The sequence below is a fragment of the Neomonachus schauinslandi genome, chromosome 1 (assembly GCF_002201575.2).
Source record: "Neomonachus schauinslandi chromosome 1, ASM220157v2, whole genome shotgun sequence".
Classification (NCBI taxonomy): Eukaryota; Metazoa; Chordata; class Mammalia; order Carnivora; family Phocidae; genus Neomonachus; species Neomonachus schauinslandi.
In genome coordinates, this window is record NC_058403.1 from 199618459 (window position 1) to 199640214 (window position 21756).

Below are 21756 nucleotides of genomic sequence, written 5' to 3' on the forward strand. Positions count from 1 at the left end.
TGCTCCTGCCATCCCCAAGGCACACAGGCCTCTGCTAATGCATTTCCCAGCATGTAGCTTAGAGCATCATCATGTGTCATGAGATATGACCACCGCGGGAGAGGTAATGTCCCGTCTACACCACCCCTATGGCGTCCATGTCATTTTAAGTGGTAGAGAAATGTGCTGGGGCAGTATAACTAACTGGTCACTGCAACATCACAAAGATGAACTGTCCAGAATTAAGAAGGCATCACAGTACTATGAATAATACCCCAACCATGATCCTAGCCGCCGCCGCCTCCCACAAATAAAACAGGGTAAGCCTTTACCACTAAATTAATTCTTAAGCTCCATTCAAGGCTCTACCCACAAGTGCCCTTCCTGGAAGTCTCCCTACGTACCCCTCTCTCCTGGAACTTGTCACACCGTACTACAGTGATTTACTACTTAAATGCATCATTCACTAGATTGTAAACCGCAGGGGAAAAAAAGGGCCTGGCATCTTCCATAACTCAGCATCTAGCACACTGCCTGATATTACAGGAATTTTTTTAAGTTCAATGAAATGAAATCTAGATAAACAAAATCACTTTCCTAATAATTCAGAACCAGGTAACATTCTCTAAGACGCACCAGGTTATATTCAACCTCAATATGGGGCTGACGGTATAGAATACTCTGGGTCATCAGTGCATTAAAATGTTTTTTTAAATACTCTTAGAATTTATGAAGAAATGTCTAGTTGACTAGAGATTTCAGCTGAAATAAAACCAAAAACCAAACTTTTTTCAACAGAACCTCAGGCTGATAGATTTTACCACTTGTCATTTGGAGTATGTCACTTTTAGAAATTAGTGACAAATACCTAACCTACAGTTACTGCCTCAAGCATGATAGGAAGTATGCCTTCATTTTATACTGTGTCATTTTCATTACCTTCTTTGCCCATCTTAGCTTATTTTTTCTTACCTGCCACCAGATGGATTGTGCCCAGTATACCGAATATTGGTCTTGTAACAGCTGAAGGAGGAATATCTTTCTTGACTTTAAAAGAAAAAAAAAAAAAAGGAAAAGAAAAATCACATAGAAAAAGCTCACTGATACAAAAGGAGATTTAGTTTGACTTCCATAGTTACCTGAAAATCAATATGCATGATTTGTTCTAAGAAAGCAATAGTCCTTCATCTAGTGCTAGACCTCCATTTTGGCAAAATATAAAATAAAGATGTCCATGTGACATATAAAGGCCTCTGCCTGTCTAGAATAAGGTGCCCAAAGTAACATGCTTCAGCATCCTCATCAAGTAAATCGTGGGATACTTCCATGGTCATTTTTCAACCAAATTTATTCAACCTCTTGCCAGAAACTAAGTCTGTGTCTATTTCAGAGAACTAGAAAGTTAATGGGGAGGAGGGCATGAATTTAATACCAACATGCAACTAAGGGAACACAAACAGAGACTTGCCCATCCACCTCTACAAATGTGGGAAACGGAGGCAAGACCCAAGGGATGAGGGAGGAAGGAAACGCAGGTGTGCAGGGAGGCACCACCATTAACCTTGACTTTACCAATAATGCCCTTAATAATAAAAAAGTATCTTTGATTATAGGGTTCATTTCACAATTGTTAAACTTTAAGTCAATGTGTTCCACAAAACACATTCTGTAGAACTCTAGGGAATAATGCACCAAAGTGGGGAGGGTAGGAGTCCTCATCAAATGAGCTGATTTTGCTACAGACATCCACATCACCTCTCTTCCCTCTCCCGGAGTCACAAGGCATGGACCTCTGAAGAGCCTACAGGGGAACAAAGCTGCTCCGTGGTTTCATTCACAGCTCCCAGGCTTATGTGGCTATATAATTTTTCTTTCACAGTTTAATTACCATCCTAGAACTCATTTTGAAACACTGTCAATCCAAGTCCTGTTTCTTAAAGGCAGTCCTGTTATTCTGAATAAAGTAATTCCGAATAAGGTCTGAAGTTCACTTCTGTTTCTCTCAGTGGTTCAATTTACTTAGCAATGCTATGCCACAATTAACGAACATGACAAATGGGAATGCCAGCGCAGTGAAAAGCTTAGAGAAAATCCTGAATATACCGAGATCATTTGATAAAAATGTACTAAAATATCAGTCCCCATCCCCCCCCCAAAAAAATAAATTAAATGTACTATTTATTGATGGAGCTCTAAGTTACATTAACTGGAGTATAATAACAATAAAACTGATAAATTCCTAAGAACACACGTTAGTTTTTCATGGAAGGAAAAAAAAAAATCCCTCTTTCCGTGGCAATGGTCTGCATTCCCAACAGCTAAAAAAAAAACAAAAAAAAACTAGCAGAGCAACTGTGAGTGAGTCGGCCCCTTATCACCACTGGCTTCAGGTCAAAGTATCTCTTCATGTGTCCACTGATGACTACTTGGTGTCCTTTTTACAACCAAACTATTGGTGACCTTTAGCACTGTCGCCTCTAGTGGATCTGCAATCTCTACCTACAAGTAAGTATCACTGAAAGGTCAAAAATAATTGAAAACACATCCATGCTAAAGCTTTTATAAGACACTAGGTTGTATCAACACGGTCTAAAGTAGTAGTGTTACTAGACTTTAGAAGTGCCGTAACATTGGTTAAAACCAACCAGCTATCTTGAGAGAGCAGCCACCAAGCAACAGACACAGGAAATGCCAAATTATCAAACCAAAACAGCCCTCTAATTCCATTTGGTCAGAGGAAAACTATATATGGTACTTACCAGAATAAGCAGGTAACTAAGAAAATAGAAATTTATAGCCATCTCTTTCTTATACTTTACTATCCTATTCAAAATATTTTCATATTTCACTTTATCCATTCAGAGGGTATTTACATTTACTGAATTCCTACTCTGTGGTTACTCAAATACTGTACTTAAATACAGAGAACTCTGTCTAGAGGGGAATATTTAAACACATGAAATATGAAATTCTAAATGTGATATCATGTGGTATATTAATTTATCACCACAATTATTTCACATCTAATCAGAAATCAGTGTTCCATATGATTGGGAAAAAAATTGTTTTTTACACCCCTGAGAAGCAAAACCGAAATACAACCGGAGAGACAGACAACATATAGACAGATAAAGCTTAGGAACATTATTTGCCTACAACACAAGTTTTAGTCAGTGATACACACATATATGTTTGTGTGTGTGTATATATATAATTTTTCATTTATTAAATTACCCTCAGTCATGAATATTTTCAAAAACTAAAGCTGCTGTTAAAATTCCACACACTTAATGCTCAAACAACTTTCTCACCCTCAAATACCTTAAGTCTCACAGCTAGAAAGGAACTGACCTCAATAAAACCGATCCTGTTAAAGTACAGATAAGGGAAGAAATAAAGAAATAATTATGTTTTTAAATTCTTACGGATAGTAAAAATTTCAAAATCATTCCTCCTTTTCAGAATAAGGAGGAAGCATAAAACGAATGCGTAACAATCAAATGAGGTGGCAGGAATTCAAAGTTATAAGACGAGACTCAGAGAGCCACACACAGATATACCCCCGATCGTTTATTTTAATTACTGCAACTGCGGTACAGAGTCTGTCTCGAGGCTGCTTCTGCCCCCAGCTGAGAAATACCTGACAGGGTAACTTCTGTGGACACGCGGTCGATGACAAGTACGTCATCTGCTCCATCATCACAAGCTTCCACATAAAATTTTTCAGGTGTGACATGCCTAAGAAGAAATTAAAAACTATAAATAACCACAGCAGATGAAATGCAGGCTTCTAAAAAAACAACAACAAAAAACACAAACCTATTTATTGTAACAGCCTCAGCAGTGCTTAAATTTGACATCAAATTGATTTCCCAGCTACTGAATAGGTGTTTTGCTGTCCTGACACATTCACTGCAACTGTTTTCACTGGTATATTACGCTCACAAGGTTTGCTGTAAAACCAGTTTGACTTACACAAGAAAATCATAATAAATTCTAACTTATTACATTCAACATAGTGCAGAATGTAGATAGTAGTCAGGAACCCGGTCTACAGAACCAGGCTAATCAGGCTGTGTGAACTTAGGCAAATTACTCATCCTCTCTGTTCTTCAGTTCCCTTATTCATAAAACAGAAATAATATCAGAAATCAAACAACACTGTCGTGGGGATAAAATAAGCTCATTTTTGATAGGCCCTTAGAATAACATCTGACACATAGTAAGGAAGATATATTAACTAAAAGTACAAGAAATATATTTCAAATAAAACATTTCCAGGAAACTGTTTAAAATAAACTACTTTAGGGGCACGTCGGTGGCTCAGTTAGCTAAACATTTGCCTTCGGCTCAGGTCATGATCTCCTGGTCCTGGGGTCTAGCCGGCATCAGGCTCTCTGCTCAGCGAGGAGTCTGCTTCTGCCTCTCACTCTGCCCGCCACTCCCCGCTGCTTGTTGCCCTCTATCAAATAAATAAATAAAATCTTAAAAAAAAAATAAATAAACTACTTTAACATTTGGGCATTTTTTTTTTTTTTAGATTTTATTTATTTATTTGAGAGAGAGAGAATGAGAGACAGAGAGCATGAGAGGGAGGAGGGTCAGAGGGAGAGGCAGACTCCCCGCCGAGCAGGGAGTCCGATGCGGGACTCGATCCGAGGACTCCAGGATCATGACCTGAGCCGAAGGCAGTCGCTTAACCAACTGAGCCACCCAGGCGCCCCTGGGCATTTTTGTTTTTGTTGTTAGAATGCCATATAAAAAAAAAATGAGAATGAGGAAAAAAAAAAAAACTTCTCATTCTGCAAAATAAGAAATAAAGGGGGTAAAATCAGGATTGGGACAGACTACTCAGAGCAGATGCAACTTTGTAACCAGAGTCCAACAAAAAACACACTTTGCGGCTCCTCAGGAGAACACCAGGATAACTCAGGGATAACCCAGGCAAGCGAGCAGGGTGCTGGAGGTCAGGGGCTGCCTCGGGAAACAGTAACTCCTCCCACAAACAATACAGTGAAAACAATGCAGGAGGACGTACAACCGTCCAGGAGCGGACCAGGCCTGGGGAAGGAACCAGTTTTCTTTCTGTGCGGTGTTCTGTTTTGTTTTGTTTGTATTTTCCAGGAACTAATCTTTATTGCCTTAAGCCTCATTTGAAAGAATTTCCATCTGTGTAGCAGCCAATGTGAGGGCTTTGTCCTTTCCTATTTTAAACTCTACTTCCTCTATTCCACTGGCCCTGCCTGTGAAAAATCTTAAACAAAGCCACACGGCCATCACCGACACCATTTCCTACATACGATGGTGTTTAGACTACCTGGCATTACAGGACCAAGTCCTGCAGCAGGCCAGACCGTACTGTACTTTCTGACTACAAGCTCTCAACTTTTAAGGATCCAAATGCAACTTACATCCTGTTATGGTTCATCTGTAACCAACTTTTTAATATTAGGCTAGTTTCCTCCAGGGGCGCGGGGGGGGGGGGGGGGAGTTGCTAAGAGAATGAAAATCGATCCATTTTAATACAAATCAAGCAAAATACAACAAAGACAAATCTGCTTTAAATATGGGGGTCTTCAACTCAAACCAAATACAAGAGTTCATTCCTTTTTACAATGCCGAGTAGCATTCCAGTAAATATATCACCATCTGTTTATCCATTCACTTGTTGATGGACATCGGAGCTGCTTCCAGTTTGAGATATTACGAATAAAGGTTCTGTGAACTTTCTTGTACAAGTCTAAGGTAGACACACCCCTTCATTTCTCCTGGGTGACTACCTAGAGGTGGAAAGGCTGATCTCACGGGAGTTATATGCTTCACTTGTACAGAGAGGGAAAGGGCGGGGTTGCTGGCGCAAGGAAACTTTCCGGGGTGACGGAGGTGTTCATTATCTTGATACTGGTGATGGTTTTGTGGGTATAGAAAAACGTCAAGGGACGCCTGGGTGGCTCAGTCGTTAGGCGTCTGCCTTCGGCTCGGGTCGTGATCCCGGGGTCCTGGGATCGAGCCCCGCATCGGGCTCCCTGCTCAGTGGGGAGCCTGCTTCTCCCTCTGCCTCTGCTGCTCCCCCCACTTGTGCTCTCTCTCTCTCTGACAAATAAATTTAAAAATCTAAAAAAAAAAAAAAAGAAAAACGTCAAAATGTGTAATACTACTGTACCCTTGAAATACGTGGAGTTTACTGTCTGCCCAAATATACTTCCAATAAAGCTATTTTTTTTTTAAACTGAGAGGTCCTGAAACCAACTAAAAGGAATAAAGCAAATTTCCAGACAATCTACTCATAGGGTAGTTATCTCTAGTCTTAGATCATGAAAACAAAACAAAACCAAATCAACATGCCAGTCCTTGTCTGCAGATGTTGTGTGCAAGCATAAACTGCTAAGAGTGAGTCAATACATTTACTGAAGGCTAACCATGTGTGAAGCATTACACAAGCATTAGGGGACTGGAAGGTAGGGGAGAGATAAAAAATAACACCCTGGAAAAAAATTTCAATAAAAAACAGACCTCAAAAACAAGACTTCTTTATGAAATCAATAAAAGCTTTCAAAGAAAGCGCTGTCTCCAAAGCAGAAGCCATTCTGACAAGCCCCCTCCTGAGAGCACCCCCCACCCCCGCATCTCATACACGCCATGTGTGCGGGTCTGCGCAGATAGAGCACAGATGCCCCAGGGCATTCTTTGAGGCTTAAACAGGCTTAGGACCTGAAAGAGTGCCCATGGCTGGTGCTATATCGAACATCCTGTCCCACCTCTGATGTCTGGAGAAACTCCAGGAGTTCTTTTCACAAGGTTCAAATGAATCTCTCCTCTGTTCTCTTCTAAAATAATGATTACAGCATTGCTAAGGAGCAGTCCATTACCAATGCTGCTTCAGTGTTAAGTCAACTCCCAAAGACTTGTTCTGGGCCCCTGTAGGCCAAAGCAACCACCCAGAATCACGGTCAATCAACAAACACATGGGGGCCTTGTTTAGATGGGAAATCAAAACTGATGGTTAGGGTTTGAAGCCAACGGCCAAGAAAGAATTCTTGAGACGTCTTTGGTGCAAAAAGGTGGTTTTATTTTTTTATTTTTATTTTTATTTTTTTTAAAGATTTTATTTATTTATTTGACAGAGAGAGACACAGCAAGAGAGGGAACACAAGCAGGGGGAGTGGGAGAGAGAGAAGCAGGCTCCCCACTGAGCAGGGAGCCCAATGCGGGGCTCGATCCCAGGACCCTGGGATCATGACCTGAGCCGAAGGCAGACGCTTAACGACTGAGCCACCCAGGCGCCCCAAAAAGGTGGTTTTATTAAAGCCCGGGGACAGGACCTGTGGGCAGAAAGAGGTGCACTGGGGTGGTGAGGAGTGGCCCATGATATACTTCCAAGTTGGGAGGGGGTTAGGCATAAGCCTCCCAGGTATTCTGGCAACAGGTTTCCAGGATCCTGAAGGGGCTAGCTATTGTTGGGAAAGGTCGTCTATTATTGTTTAGTAAACCCTCAGTCATGAGAACCTTCAGATGTATATTGGTGAGTCATATGATTGGAGGATATATCTTTGGTGGGGGGGGGGGGGAGGTCAGAGATAAAGGGCCACATTTAGGCAAGAGGCTTGGAACCTGAGCAAGGCAAAGGGCTCACAGCGACCACCAAGCTGAATGCAAAGAAGCAATGCAAACAGGTTTATTAAACAACCCACCCCGAAATAGCCATAGGGCTTTACTAACCAATGAGCTACTTACAACCAGGCACAGTGATGCCCCATGCTCCCTCACTCCACCCTCACCCCTGCCTCCTGGCAAACAGCTTCTCCTCTGCTGTCCTGTCTGCCACTCCCCTGCTGTTTATTCAATAAACTTCTATCTCGGGGCGCCTGGGTGGCTCAGTCATTAAGCGTCTGCCTTCGGCTCAGGTCATGATCCCAGGGTCCTGGGATCGAGCCCCGCATCGGGCCCCCTGTTAGTGAGAGGCCTGCTTCTCCCTCTCCCATTCCCTCTGCTTGTGTTCCCTCTCTGTGTCTCTGTCAAATAAATAAATAAAATCTTAAAATAAATAAATAAAAAAACTTCTATCTCTTTTGTTCTGCCTTGGGTGAATTCTTTCACCGCCCCGCTCCTGCCAGCCCCACCCGATGGGGACACCCAATAATCTCAGCCCTTCATTAAGCCTGGGGATGAGAATGCTTACCCTAACTATTTCATAGACAGCAGGAATTAAATGAGCATTTATGAAGTACTTTTGCAAAGAATAAAAGGTCTGCCTCATAGGTGTGGTAACTTTTTATCATTAACAAAAACATCCTTTAACAGAGAAGGGAGAAGTTGCAAATTTTCATGAAAGGACCAGAAAAGTTATTTAATTTAATTCACATTTTAAAGAAATAATACAATGGAAGGTTCTGATATCTTTGCCACATGGGCCACCTCTGAACAATTTGGTTTTGATAGGAAGATACTGGAATCAAACTATATCTTCTAAATATATATCCCCAAAGATCAAGACCATATAAAACAGAGTTCTGATTTATCAAAAATATTCCAGAATAATACAGAATGTGAATAAAAATTATGAATGAATGTCTTTCTTGATTTATTTGTAAATATGACTCTATAACAAGAAAAAAGCTTTTAGTACAAAAGACAATGTTAGCTTTAAGAAGCCTGCATGCAATGCTGGTTACACCTTGCTACTTCTTCCAGCAATCATTTTTACTCTGCATAGTCAAAAGTTGAACAATGAGGGGCGCCTGGGTGGCTCAGTCGGTTAAGTGTCTGCCTTCGGATCAGGTCATAATCTCAGGGTCCTGGGATCGAGCCCCACATCGGGTTCCCCGCTTAGCGGGGAGTCTGCCTCTCCCTCTCTCTGCCCATGCTCTCTTTCTCTCTCAAATAAATAAATAAAATCTTTAAAAAAAAAAAGATTAAAAAAAAAGTCTGAACAATTAAACCACAGACAGAATGTGCTGGAAATTAAATTGTATCGTCGAAGTGACTGTGGTAGACTGCATTCTAGTTAGAGATGTCCCCGCAAGATCCCCATCTCCTGATTACTCACTCATTCAATCTAGGTACTGCCCTGCAGATGGAATCAAGGTTACTAATCAACTGACCTTAAAACAGGATTACCTTAGGTAGTCGGGGTGGGCCCCAATGGAATCACATGCATCACAGGAGCCCGTAAAAGCAGAAGGAAAGGAGAGCCAGTCAGAGAGGTGCAGCAGAAGGGGAACGGGAAACTTCTGGTATGAGACGGATTTGATAAGCTGCTGATGGCTCCTGAGATGTTGGGGCCACATGCAAGGACAGGAGAGAGGCTTCTAGAAACTAAGAGTGGCCCCATGCTTACAGCCAGCAAGGAAACAGGAACCTCAATCCCACAACCACAGCAACTGTATATGGTCAACACCCTGAATGAGCTTGTAAGAGGATTCTTCCCCCAGCCTTCAGTGTGGAATGCAGCCCTGCTGATACCCTGATTTCACCCCACTGAGGCCCGTGTTGGACTTCTGACCTGCAGAAGGCCTGAGATAACCCAGCTGTCTTGTTCTAAGTCCCTCAGTTTATGGTCATTTGGTACAGCAGCAACAGAAAACTGACACAGGGATCAAATCCCCTGGAGAATGAACTACCCTCACATTAATCCCCCACCAAAACCCAATCCACAGATACAATATCGTCCTGACACTAAAGCAATGAGATGCTTCCCTCAGTGGAATTTTTTTTTTTTAAAGATTTTATTTTATTTATTTGAGAGAGAGAATGAGAGAGAGAGAGAGAGAGCACATGAGAGGGGGGAGGGTCAGAGGGAGAAGCAGACTCCCCGCTGAGCAGGGAGCCCGACGTGGGACTCGATCCCGGGACTCCAGGATCATGACCTGAGCCGAAGGCAGTCGCTTAACCAACTGAGCCACCCAGGCGTCCCCTCAGTGGAATTTTTTGATACCTGGTGTTTGGGCCCCTAAGTGAGAAACCTTTTTTAAACCACTTTTAATGGAAAGTCTGTAATTTTAATTTTATTAAACCAAAGCCTCTCCTCATTAATCTCAATATAAGGAACCATGTTTTCTTGACTGACTAGGGTCTATTCTGAACACACCGATGTCTGTGCCATCCCATGAAAACATGACGGTGTCTTCAAGTTCTAGAAATAGAGTATGCTGGAAAAGTTACAGCTTTGTACAGAGCTGGTTTGAAGCCCAGCCCCACGAGTCCCTGAACAAACCACTGAAATTCCGGGCCCAGCTCACTCCACCGGAGACAGCCGAGAGAACACACGCACCGTATCCAGCACCAAGAAGAGACTCTGAGAGATGGCAGCATTATCACTTTACTGAAAGATCTCAGACCACTGTGGGTTCTGTTTTTTAACTCCTGTGCCGTTTTTAGTCTCCTGACAAAGCCATCGCCTGGGTTCCTACTCAAGTGCTTCAGTTTTACGTCTGAAACGAGGCCTGAGGAAGGCTACACAATTGTGACCATAGTGTGAAGTCCTTGGGTGTTACTGTATCCGTGTTCTTCATCTTGCTCAGGGGCCAATGCTCCTCTCCGTTCACAGCTGTATTTGGGGGGACAGGGTTAGCACAATTCTCCACGTGAATGAATGGTGTGTCGCTTCTTTAATAATCAATGTTACTTTTCATACAAAAAGATGACTAATCAACATATAATCTGAGAAATCAAATTCCTCCACTTTTTAATACAATGCACAAAACAGAGCTTGCAGCTCAACAAAGAGCCAGTAGAAAAAGGCATACTGTTTTCCCTCAGTGGCTCACCCTCTTACACTTTGACTACCTTTATCTCTTTTTTTCTTTGAAGATTTTATTTATTTGAGACAGCGAGAGAGAGAGAACACATAAGCAGGGAGAGTGGCAGAGGGAGAGGGAGCAGAAGACTCCCCACTGAGCAGGGAGCCCCACGTAGGGCTCAATCCCAGGACCCTGGGACCTGAACCGAAAGCAGACGCCCAACCAACTGAGCCACCCAGGTGCCCCTGACTACCTTTATCTATATAAATGCATTTAAGCTTTTCACTTGTAAAACTTCTATAATGAAAATAAATTATTTGAATGAAATCAATCAACTGGAAAGTCACACTTGTTTCCATATATAAGTTGCGGTGTGTAACCTAACAGATACCTTTCAGTTACTGATAAAATATTCACTGTAAAATCCAGTGTTTATAAGAGTAGAAAAGTCTCCTATTAAAAATTTATATATATATGTATACATACAAAGTTATATAAAACATGCACATATATATATCTTTTGACAACATATATGGAATAGGAGTACCTGGCTGGCTCAGTTGTTAGATCATGCAACTCTTGAACTCAGGGTTGTAAGTTTGAGCCCCATACTAGGTGTAGAGATGACTTAAAAAAATAAAAGGTTAGGGGCTCCTGGTTGGTTCAGTCATTTTTAAGCTTCTCACTCTTGATTTCAGCTCAGGTCATGATCTCAAGGTCATGAGATCAAGCCGCACATCAGGCTAGGTGCTGAGCATGGAGCCTGCTTAAGATTCTCCCTCCCTCTTTCTCTCCCTCTCCCGCTGCCCCTACCCACCTCTCTACCCCTACCTACACTCTCTCTCTCTAAAAATTAAATAAAATAATAAGCAAAAGTTTTAAAATATATATGAAATAAAAAGTATCCCTACTATAAGCAATTAAAGTTTTTCCCAATCTGGTATCTAAACTTAAAACTGATGTGAGAAAGTGTGGGAACACTGATAAAATACATACATCTTGGATTAAGACTTTCAATCATATACAAAAAAGTAGAGAGCTATAAAACTAAGCCTTTACTAATTGTCATATTCCTGATAATCACAAAGTTAGTGACTTCACTAAGTCCTTAGAGTCCTAAAAATTATAAAGTTAGAAACTTAAATTTTCTTTTATAAGAAGGTGACACTTCCGGGGAGGGGGTGGGAGAATGGGTTAGCCTGGTGATGGGTATTAAAGAGGGCACGTTCTGCATGGAGCACTGGGTGTTATATGCAAACAATGAATCATGGAACACTACATCAAAAACTAATGATGTAATGTATGGTGATTAACATAACAATAAAAAATTTTTAAAAAAAGAAGGTGACACTTCTATTAACACTTCTAGTCTAGACAGACACATTTGAAATGAGAAGATCAACAAATTAAAATTTTAACTGAAGTAGAATGAAATGAATTTCCAAGAGTAAACACCAACCACTAAAAAAAGCCCTGATATTCTTTCAGAACATGGAATCTGGGGGGTACCAAGAGGTGCGTGCAGCACGTGGGGCAGACACTAGACATTCAAATGCAGGTCTGGAAGAGGGAGAGTGCTTGGAAATGGGCTGACTCACCAAGTCACCACAGAGACTCATCACCGGTGGGGTGAGAGCCAACAAAGCAAGCAGATTCCAGCAGCAGAATGCTGAAAAGCCTCAAGAACCAGAAGGAAAAGGTACTAAGGACTGGGGTAGGTAGGGGTGAGGTGGCTCACAGTCTGTGTAAGTCGCTCAGATCCCCACCAAACCTACAGCAGGCACCTGTCCCCCCTGACCCTGGGATTTAATGCTTAGAACAATTCAACAGAAGATGCTCTCTGGCCTCCAGACATCAGGCACAGCTGAGGACCAGGGAGAGAGCCAAGTGAAGTTGGGAGACAAAGAAGGTCTACTTAGAGACTGGAAAACTCATCCAACCCTCTTCCTCTGCCAGATTCCCAGAATGCTGGCAGCCCAGCTCACATCATCCCTCTCCCTGAGCCCTCACAGGAGCTTTGAATACCGTCTCTGAAAAAACTTGTTGTCCTGAAAGCAAAGACCAGCAACTGCTGACCTTCAGCTTCCCACCTCAACATGAAAGAGTTGAGTTCCTGTGCAATCACTCTACACAAAGGCCACCAGTTGGTAAGTCCTGACCCACAAGCAGACCCTCCAATCAATTTTTAGTGCCTCCTTCCTCAACATGAAATGACAGTCAAGGATCACCAGATATTAGGAAAGGTTCCATCACATAAGAAAGAGTCCAAAACAAACAGAAAAACAACTCTGGATAAACAAACTATGCCAAGAACAGACTACAACTTCAAAACACATTTATAATTGATGGCCTCAGAGAGAAGACATTGCATTCATGAAATAAGAACAAGAAAAGCACATTTAGAAAGCAAGAACATATTCTTGGACTGAGAGCAGAAATAATAATTTGACTATTCAACAGAAAGACTGGATGATAAAACTGAAGAACTCTCCATGAGAACAGAATAAAAAGGTAAGAGCTCTAAAACAGGAAAACACAGGAAGGAAGTGGGGGGGAGTGGGGGAAAGAGGGAAGGAGGGGGGGAGGGAGGGGGAAAGAGAGAAGAGCCTGATCCAGAATATTCAACATAAATTCAGCAGGAATTCCAAAAGAGCACACAAGAAAAAAGGAAAGAAAATATTTCAAAGAAATAGTGAAAAACAAAAACAAAACGGAAAACACACAGACACACTAAGCATTAAACTTCAAAACACCATACAAAAACAATCCTGAAGTTTCCAGAAAAAATAAAAAAATTAAAAAGAAGAAAGCAGCATTGAAATATTCAACAGTCACAATACTGGATTATCCAGCAACAACACACTGCATTATTCAACAGCAGGTCTTTAAAATTCCACAGGATAATAATTTCTAATTGAGAATTCTATCTTAACCACACTATCAAACAAGTGTGAGGAAAGAATGAAAACACCTTCAGATGTACAACATCTCAAAAGATATCTTTCTGAGAAGGAAAAGTTTGTTTCACCAAAATGGAATAGATCAAAAGGTAGTCTGAGAATCCAAAACAGGACAGAAGTGGAAAAAAAATTCTCCTGACGAAGGTATTGTCTGGGACCACAGCTATGCAACAGGCCTAAAGAAAAGCCAGTACGGATTGAAGCAGGGGGTACCGGGCTCCCAGAAGTAAATCTCAGAGAAGAAAATGAATTCAGTTACCCAAGGTGTTTCAGAGGAATTTTACTGCTGTCCCATAGACTGAAGATTCATTAGCAATAGCACAGTTTTTAAAAAGTCATGCAAATAAAAAGATAAAAGGAACCTTTCAATTCCAGGAAAAGCAAAACATTTTTACGAGGAAATATACTACTGACTTCATTTGAACCCTATCTACATGAGCACAGTAATGTGAACACTGAATCTCTGACTATAAATATACTGAGAGGAGAAGGGAGGAAAAGAGGGAGGGGTATAAAAGCTAAATTCTCATCCTCTGTAGGAAGTCATCAGATAACTAAAACTGAAAAAATGCAGGAAACAGCAGTACAAGCATGCTGTTCAGAAATGTGGAATAAAGGGGCATCTGGCTGGCTCAGTCACTGGAGCATATGACTCCTGATACCGGGTTTTAAGTTCAAGCCCCATGCTGGGTACAGAGATCACGTAAAAAATAAAATCTTTAAAACAAAAAGAAAGGAAAGAAAGAAAGAAATGTGGAGTAAAATACCAGAAGAAATTGCTTAACAAGTTGAAAGTCGATGTCCCTGGGACAGTAGGAATTGGGAGTGCAGAAGGGTGCTCTCTTTTATTATAAGCTCTGTGTACTGATGACTTTTAAACCATATACAGGTATTATATTAAAATAAAAATTAAGTTTTAAAAATGTGTTAAGGGGCGCCTGGGTGGTTCAGTTGGTTAAGCGTCTGCCTTTGGCTGAGGTCACGATTCCAAGGTCCAGGGATAAGCCTGGCCCTGACCCGCGGGCTCCCTGCTCAGTGGGGAGTCTGCTTCTCCCTCTCCCTCCATTCACCCCCGTGCTCTCTCACTCTCTCTAGTAATAAAATATTTTATAAATAAATACATAAATAATGTGTTAAAATACCAAAAACAAAAATAAGAGTAATTGTGGATCGAGATAGAGAATTCTAGCCCAACAAAGGCTCTGGGACAGTTGCTGGATCCTGCCTCTCAGAGCGATGCTGCTAGAATCCAAGTTGCTGGTGCTGCCACCAGCCTATTCTGATAATACTACTGAAAACAGCTTAAGAACTAGAGCAATGAAGATATGAACAGTGAATGCCAGCTAATCAACATTTCTAAGAAGAGTCATCCTAAGTGAGGACTCAGAATCCCACTAATGATCACAGCAGGTGTCATCTCAACTCAGAGACATCTACACATCCCTTTGCGGTCTTCCTCTTCCCACCACTCTTTAATTGCCCTTAATATTGACCTGAAGTATATGTGCTTTACCCAGTAAATTGTATTCTGTAAGTTTTATGCTCCCCAGATTTCATTTCAAAAGCTAGTGAAATTAACTTCAGCTCTCTAGCACTTACTATCAGAAACACCTGAGTAAACCATCCAGTGGTGTAATTTTTGCTGGTGTGCATGGCCTTATTGTTATTTTTGTTTGGGGAGCTTCACCAAATAGGCTACCAGGTCTCTGTAGACAAGGACTCTGCTTATCCATTCTCCTTGGTGTTTCTCACACAAGACGACTGCAGAAGCTCAATCACTATTCTTAGAGAATACAACATAATCAGTCAGCAAGTATCTACATTAAGCTGGGTTTTTTCTATGGCCCTTAACTAATGTTTTCTTTGGCTCAGTGACAGAGTTAAAAAGGATTTAAAAACTGTTTTCCTTTCTCCTAGCTAAGGAAAGATCTTGGCGGGTCAAACGGTAACTGGACTGGAGGGTATGGCGTAACTAACGAGAGGGCAAAGAGGGAACAGTTCTCTGACTAGAAAGTCTACAAAGTGTCACTGGTGCCAATTTCCGCCTGGAGCTTTTCAAAATTAACCAGCCAACAGGCTATACTGAATTCTCAACATAATAAATACATGGAAACCGAGACAGAAGCTTCAATGAGAACCAAAAATCTGGGAGAAAATCCTTTCTCTACAGCCAAAAGAATGGCCCTCAATTGCTGTGAAGTCTCTCATTTCATTAAACTCTCACATTACTTTTTCTATGAAATACATTTCAGAAGTTAAGACAAGGAGATTCCAACCAAGAAGATTATATGGTCATTAACTATGCTGTTGATATCAACCTCTGAAGTTCAAAATAATACTGTACAGTAAAAAGAGCTCTGGTCCTGTATAAACTGTCTGGCGAGGCTGTCCAAATCCAACAGGCATGAACCATGAACTCTAATGGGACAAGACTACTGCCTTGTTTCTCTCAACCCTGGGTTCTGCCTTGTGTTAAGAGGACACGTATTCTGGAAGATTCATCAAAATAGCAGAATACTTAAACAACAATCACTTCCTACTCTGACTGCTTTCATTTGGTTGACTATTTTGCTTTTATAGATTGCTGACCAAGTATGAGATAAAAAAGAAAATTCAGAGGACTAAGAGTTAAACTCAACGCAGGCAATTCTATTATACTTAATAGAAATGCATTTAATCTGAGCCTGGGTGGCTCAGTCATTAAGCGTCTGCCTTTGACTTGGGTCATGATCCCAGGGTCCTGGGATCGAGCCCTACATCGAGCTCCCTGCTTGGCGGGAGGCCTGTTTCTCCCTCTCCCACTCCCCCTGCTTGTGTTCCTGCTCTCCCTATCTCCCTCTGTCAAATAAATAAAATCTTAAAAAAAAAAATACATTTAATCTTATAGCCACCTGGGATTCACTAGCTCTTAAGAGTGCTTTTTTAAAAATTACCCTTGTCGGGGCGCCTGGGTGGCTCAGTTGGTTAAGCATCTGCCTTCGGCTCAGGTCATGATCCCAGGGTCCTGGGATCGAGCCCCACATCGGGCTTCCTGCTTGGCGGGAAGCCTGCTTCTCCCTCTCCCACTCTCCCTGCTTGTGTTCCCTTTCTCGCTGTCTCTCTCTGTCAATTAAATAAATGAATAAAATCTTTAAAAAAAAAATTACCCTTGTCAAATTTTAAGAAAAGCAATATATTTAATTTTTTTCAGACTTGGCAATATGATTTTCTAGTGTCTAAAAACATTCCTTTCCCCCCCCCCATGTAACATTTACATCTCTAGGCAACAACTAACCTCTTCAAAATCCTGTCCGATCCCGAGAGCAAAATTAACCCACTTCAAAAATATTACTATTTGCTGACCTCACGCCCATTATTATGAAAAACAAACAGAGAATAATGAGTGTTGGTAAGGATGTAGAGAAACTGGAATGCTGGGAGCTATTGGTGGGAATATAAAATGGTGTAGCCAGTGCAAGAAAACAGCATGGTAGTTCCTCAATAAAATTAAAAATAGCGGGGCACCTGGGTGGCTCAGTCGTTATGCATCGGCCTTCGGCTCAGGTCATGATCCCAGGGTCCTGGGATCGAGCCCCGCATCGGGCTCCCTGCTCCACGGGAGGCCTGCTTCTCCCTCTCCCGCTCCCCCTGCTTGTGTTCCCCCTCTCGCTGTGTCTCTCTCTGTCAAAAAATGAATAAAATCTTTAAAAAAAAAAAATTAAAAATAGAATTACCTTTATGATCCAGCAATTCCACCTCTGGGTATATGGTCCAAAGAATTGAAAGCGAGGTCTCAAAGAGATATTTATGCACCCATGCTCACAGTAGTATCATTCACAACAGCCAAAAAGGTGGAAGCAACCTAAGCACCCACTGACGGATGAACGGGTAAACAAAATGCTGTATACACAAAATGGAGCATTATTCAGCCTTAAAAAGGAAATTCTGACACATACTATAACATGGATGAATTCTGAGTACATTATGCTAGGTGGAAATAAGCCAGTCACAAAGAGACAAACACTGGATGATTCCACTTCTATGACGTACTTAAAGGAGTCAAATTCACAGAGAAAGAAAGTAGAGGGCGCCTGGGTGGCTCAGTCGTTAAGTGTCTGCCTTTGGCTCAGGTCATGATCCCGGGGTCCTGGGACCGAGCCCCACATCAGGCTCCCTGCTCGGCGGGGGGTCTGCTTCTCCCTCTCTCACTCCCCCTGCTTGTGTTCCTGCTCTCGCTGTCTCTCTATCAAATAAATAAAAATAAAATCTTAAAAAAAAAAGAAAAGAAAGTAGAATGGTGACTGCTGGGGACTAGGGGGAGGAGGAATGACTCTAGTCACAAAACTCTGGCAAAAATATGTATCCTCAAAAATCTTACATAAGAATTAAATCAAAGTCTTAATAAACCTATCCTACCTCTGGTTCAAAACATACAGGAATAACATTATACTAGACCTGGCTAGCAAAAAGTAAACACTCAGACAGTAAAGAAGGGTCGTCCTCTGAGCCCACTACACCTATACCCAGAAGGTGCTCCCACCACCCCTCATCCATCCGCCCTTTGGGTCCCAGGGGTTCCCGCCTCACCGAGCCACTGCTAGGGTACCTTTCTTATAGCCCAGGTTCATACCAGACAACCCAATCCCAGTTGATATTTCCAGGAAGCTAATGCACTTTAATTCCATCTTCTTCCTCAAAACCCTGGGGTCCCACCTACTTCTATTCTCTGCAGGTGCTAAGAACCATTAGCTCCAAAACCCAGACTCTTTCACAGCACCTAATCTGAAGCTCTAATCCCCAGCAAAATTTTCCAGGGCCCCCAAGCCTTCCAAAGAATGCTGTTCTACCATCCCAGTATGCTCTGGTTCTCACTTGGCTTCAGAGTGCCTGAGAACCACCGGGACAGCTAACGTTAAACATGCAGATTCCCAGGCCCCACCCTGAGAGATTTTTTTTTCCCCCCCACTCAGTAGGCCCCTTGTGAGGCTCTGGAATATGCATTTAAAACAAGCACAGCAAGTGATCTGATGCAACCCAGCACTAACCTAGACTCTCCAGCCTGAGCCCACAAGCCAACGAATACCTTGGATATAAACTCTGCGTATCTGTGCCCACATTTATAACCTTCCCTTCCCTCTATCCTTCCTTGCAAAGAGATGAGTGAATAAGCTGACTGCTGCTTGTACTGGACAGACCGCGTATGTCTTCATCGCTGTGGGACTCAGTTTACATCTGGTCAGGGTCACGTCACAGTTGTCCCGCTGACCTCACAGCTATGGCAGCCTTTTACAAGGAAAGGTGACTTAACAGAGGGAACAATGCTTCTCCAGAGGCAAGCTGCAGCCTAATTCTCTTTCTAAAGTATTTCCTTTCTGACGCCTATTTCAGCTGACCTTTCAAAGGCAGGGGTTCTTTAAATGTTTCCAATAATGGATTTCTGTTGTAATTGTTTGGTAATTTCAAATTTATCATTGTCTGACATTATCTATGCTTTACACAAGTAACTTAAAAAGAAAAAAGGAGTCACAAAATAGATTATCTAGAACTGCCTGTGTGTTTTAAAAGAATTTTAAATTTTGAACATATCAATATTGTTTTCCATATGGACATGTCAACTATTTTCAAATATAAGGGACTCGCTTCTATAACCAGGCACATCCAAGGACTAAGGTGAAAGCAATCTGATAAGAAAAAAGGCAATTTGAATAATGCAGTGTAATGGAAAGATCTCTGGACTCTGGGCCTGCTGTGTTCCAAGGCAAGTTCTGCCATGGCTCGGCTGTGTGACCTGACTGTGGGGCCAAGGGCAATTACTTCCATCTTCAACAGTGATGGAGGATATACATCAACCTATGACTTCACAGAGGCATTGGAAGACAACCATCTACATGGAATGACTTAAGCTGCTGCTACTTCAAAAGAATACATTCCAAAGTACCCAAGTGTTTCATTTTGAAATGCTGGTGGTATCTCTACACTGGAAAGTTCATTAGGTGATTCACTGAGAATCTCTCTGCACAAGGCTTTATGCTAGGTATTGAGGAGGAGTAGAGAAGAAATCAATGTTAAGGCGTTTTGAATATGTTCCACATATTTGCAACCTAGTGGGAGAAACAAAGCATATGCACCATAATGATTTCATCATTTCTAGGTGGCAAAGTGGGTAGTTCAAACAGTGCTATGGAGGGGCGCCTGGGTGGCTCAGTGGGTTGAGCATCCAACTCTTGATCTCAGCTCAGGTCTTGATCTCAAGGTTGTGAGTTCAAGCACCACACTGGGCTCCACACACAGCCCACTTAAAAGGGGCGGGGGGAGCGTCTGACTCTTGGTTTCGGCTCAGGTCCTGATCTCAGGGTCAGGAGACTGAGCCCCACATCAGGCTCCATGCTCAGCACAGGGTCTGCTAAAGTTTCTCTCTCCCTCTGCTCCTCCACCCTCCCCTGCACTCCCATGCATGTGTGCACGTGTGCTCTCTCTATCTCTCAAATAAATAAATAATTAAAAAAAAAAAAAGGCAAACAGTGCTATGGATTGATCATTCTACTTCCAGTCTTCTTGTCTATGAGATAATACACTGCACATCAATCCTAAGAAACAGAATGTGCAAGCCAGATGGACGTCTGGTGTCCAGTCCCTGTGACAGTAGACTCTTCTGGGAGCTCAGTGAAGGGAAAGATGTGGGGAAAAGGCTTCTCAGAGAAAGTGAATCTCTGTAAATCACACTGGGTATCTTAGCTACACTCTTCTTTCAATCGTAATAATCCTGTGAAGTACGACCGTTCTCATTTCACAGATGAAAAACGGATTCAGAGATTAAGTAACACGGCCGTGACACAAAGCAAGTAACAAGGTCAGGATGTGAATCTAAGTCTCTTTGTCTGCATCACTCAGCTCTACCATGGGTCCATGATTGTGATTAGCATGTAAAGACAGGGGAGAAGGCATTTTGGTAGAAGGATCAAAATAAAATAAGCCCAAGCTTGAGGCTAAAAGAGGGTGGCCAAGTCGGTGGAAAGGGGAAAAAATGCACTGAGCAATTAGGGGAAATAAGGTTAAGGGTTAGCTTAGAAAGAGGCTAGAATCCAGATGACTAAGAAATGTGGGCTCAGTCGTATTGGCAAGATGGAACTGCAGACTGTAAGCAGGAGAGCAGCTGATAAAATCAGGGCAATAATGAGGAAGGTAAACTTCATAGGAGGACAGAGACGGACTACAAATGAGTGACATAATGTAGAACAAATTACCATTTAACATCCTGGGCGCTTCAATATTGTGACAAACTCAGGAGTAGCTGTAGTTTTGTAATAAATGATCAAACTATCTCTTGTATGGCTCTCTCTTAAAACATCTCTAGGCATGTTTTTAAAAATGGCTATTACGTCCTACTAATTCTTACATGGGTCAGAAACTACTGCCATGTCCAAATGCATCAAAAAAGAACACCCCTTTGGTCAGAGGCCACATTTAAGAACCTTGAACTGCATACCTCAGAGCAGGAAGGGCCAAAAAGAGAGATTCCAACCCACAAACATTTTTTTTTTTTAAAGATTTTATTTATTTATTTGACACAGAGAGACACAGCGAGAGAGGGAACAAAAGCAGGGGGAGTGGGAGAGGGGGAAGCGGGCTTCCCGCCGAGCAGGGAGCCCGATGTGGGGCTCGATCCCAGGACCCTGGGATCATGACCTGAGCCGAAGGCAGACGCTTAACGACTGAGCCACCCAGGCGCCCCTCAACCCACAAACTTCTTGGTAAGAAAAACAAAACTATAGGAAAGTTGGATCTTCACATATAAACTGGCACTCAAAACTTCTCTCAGGGGAAAAAAGTTAAGGACTGACAAATTAGAGACTGACTTTCACATAACCCCAGATTTACTTTCTCACTCAAATTCATAGTCCCCACTTCTACAAAAATCAATACAAAAGCATCATCCCCACTACTTAAGGGCCAAATTTCCTTTCTCTTTCATGGCTATAGAGCTTTTTCTTTTTTCAGGTTTGGACTGATGAATAGTGACTCCTTGGCAACATATACGCAATCGTCAGAATTCTCAAGTTCTCCATCCCGTTCAATCTTTGCCACAGGAAAATTCAACG

General features: G+C 42.0%; 1 protein-coding gene across 1 annotated transcript in view; it reads right to left on the minus strand.

Annotated features, from left to right (window-relative positions):
- SACM1L (SAC1 like phosphatidylinositide phosphatase) overlaps positions 1-21756 on the minus strand; it is a 60110-nt gene that overhangs the window by 36785 nt on the left and 1569 nt on the right. The window contains exons 2-3 of the mRNA XM_021683230.2: positions 3620-3717; positions 952-1026 (exon numbers count right to left, since the gene is read on the minus strand). Coding sequence (XP_021538905.1) covers positions 952-1026; positions 3620-3717 — 173 coding nt within the window. The remainder of the gene's footprint in view (positions 1-951; positions 1027-3619; positions 3718-21756) is intronic.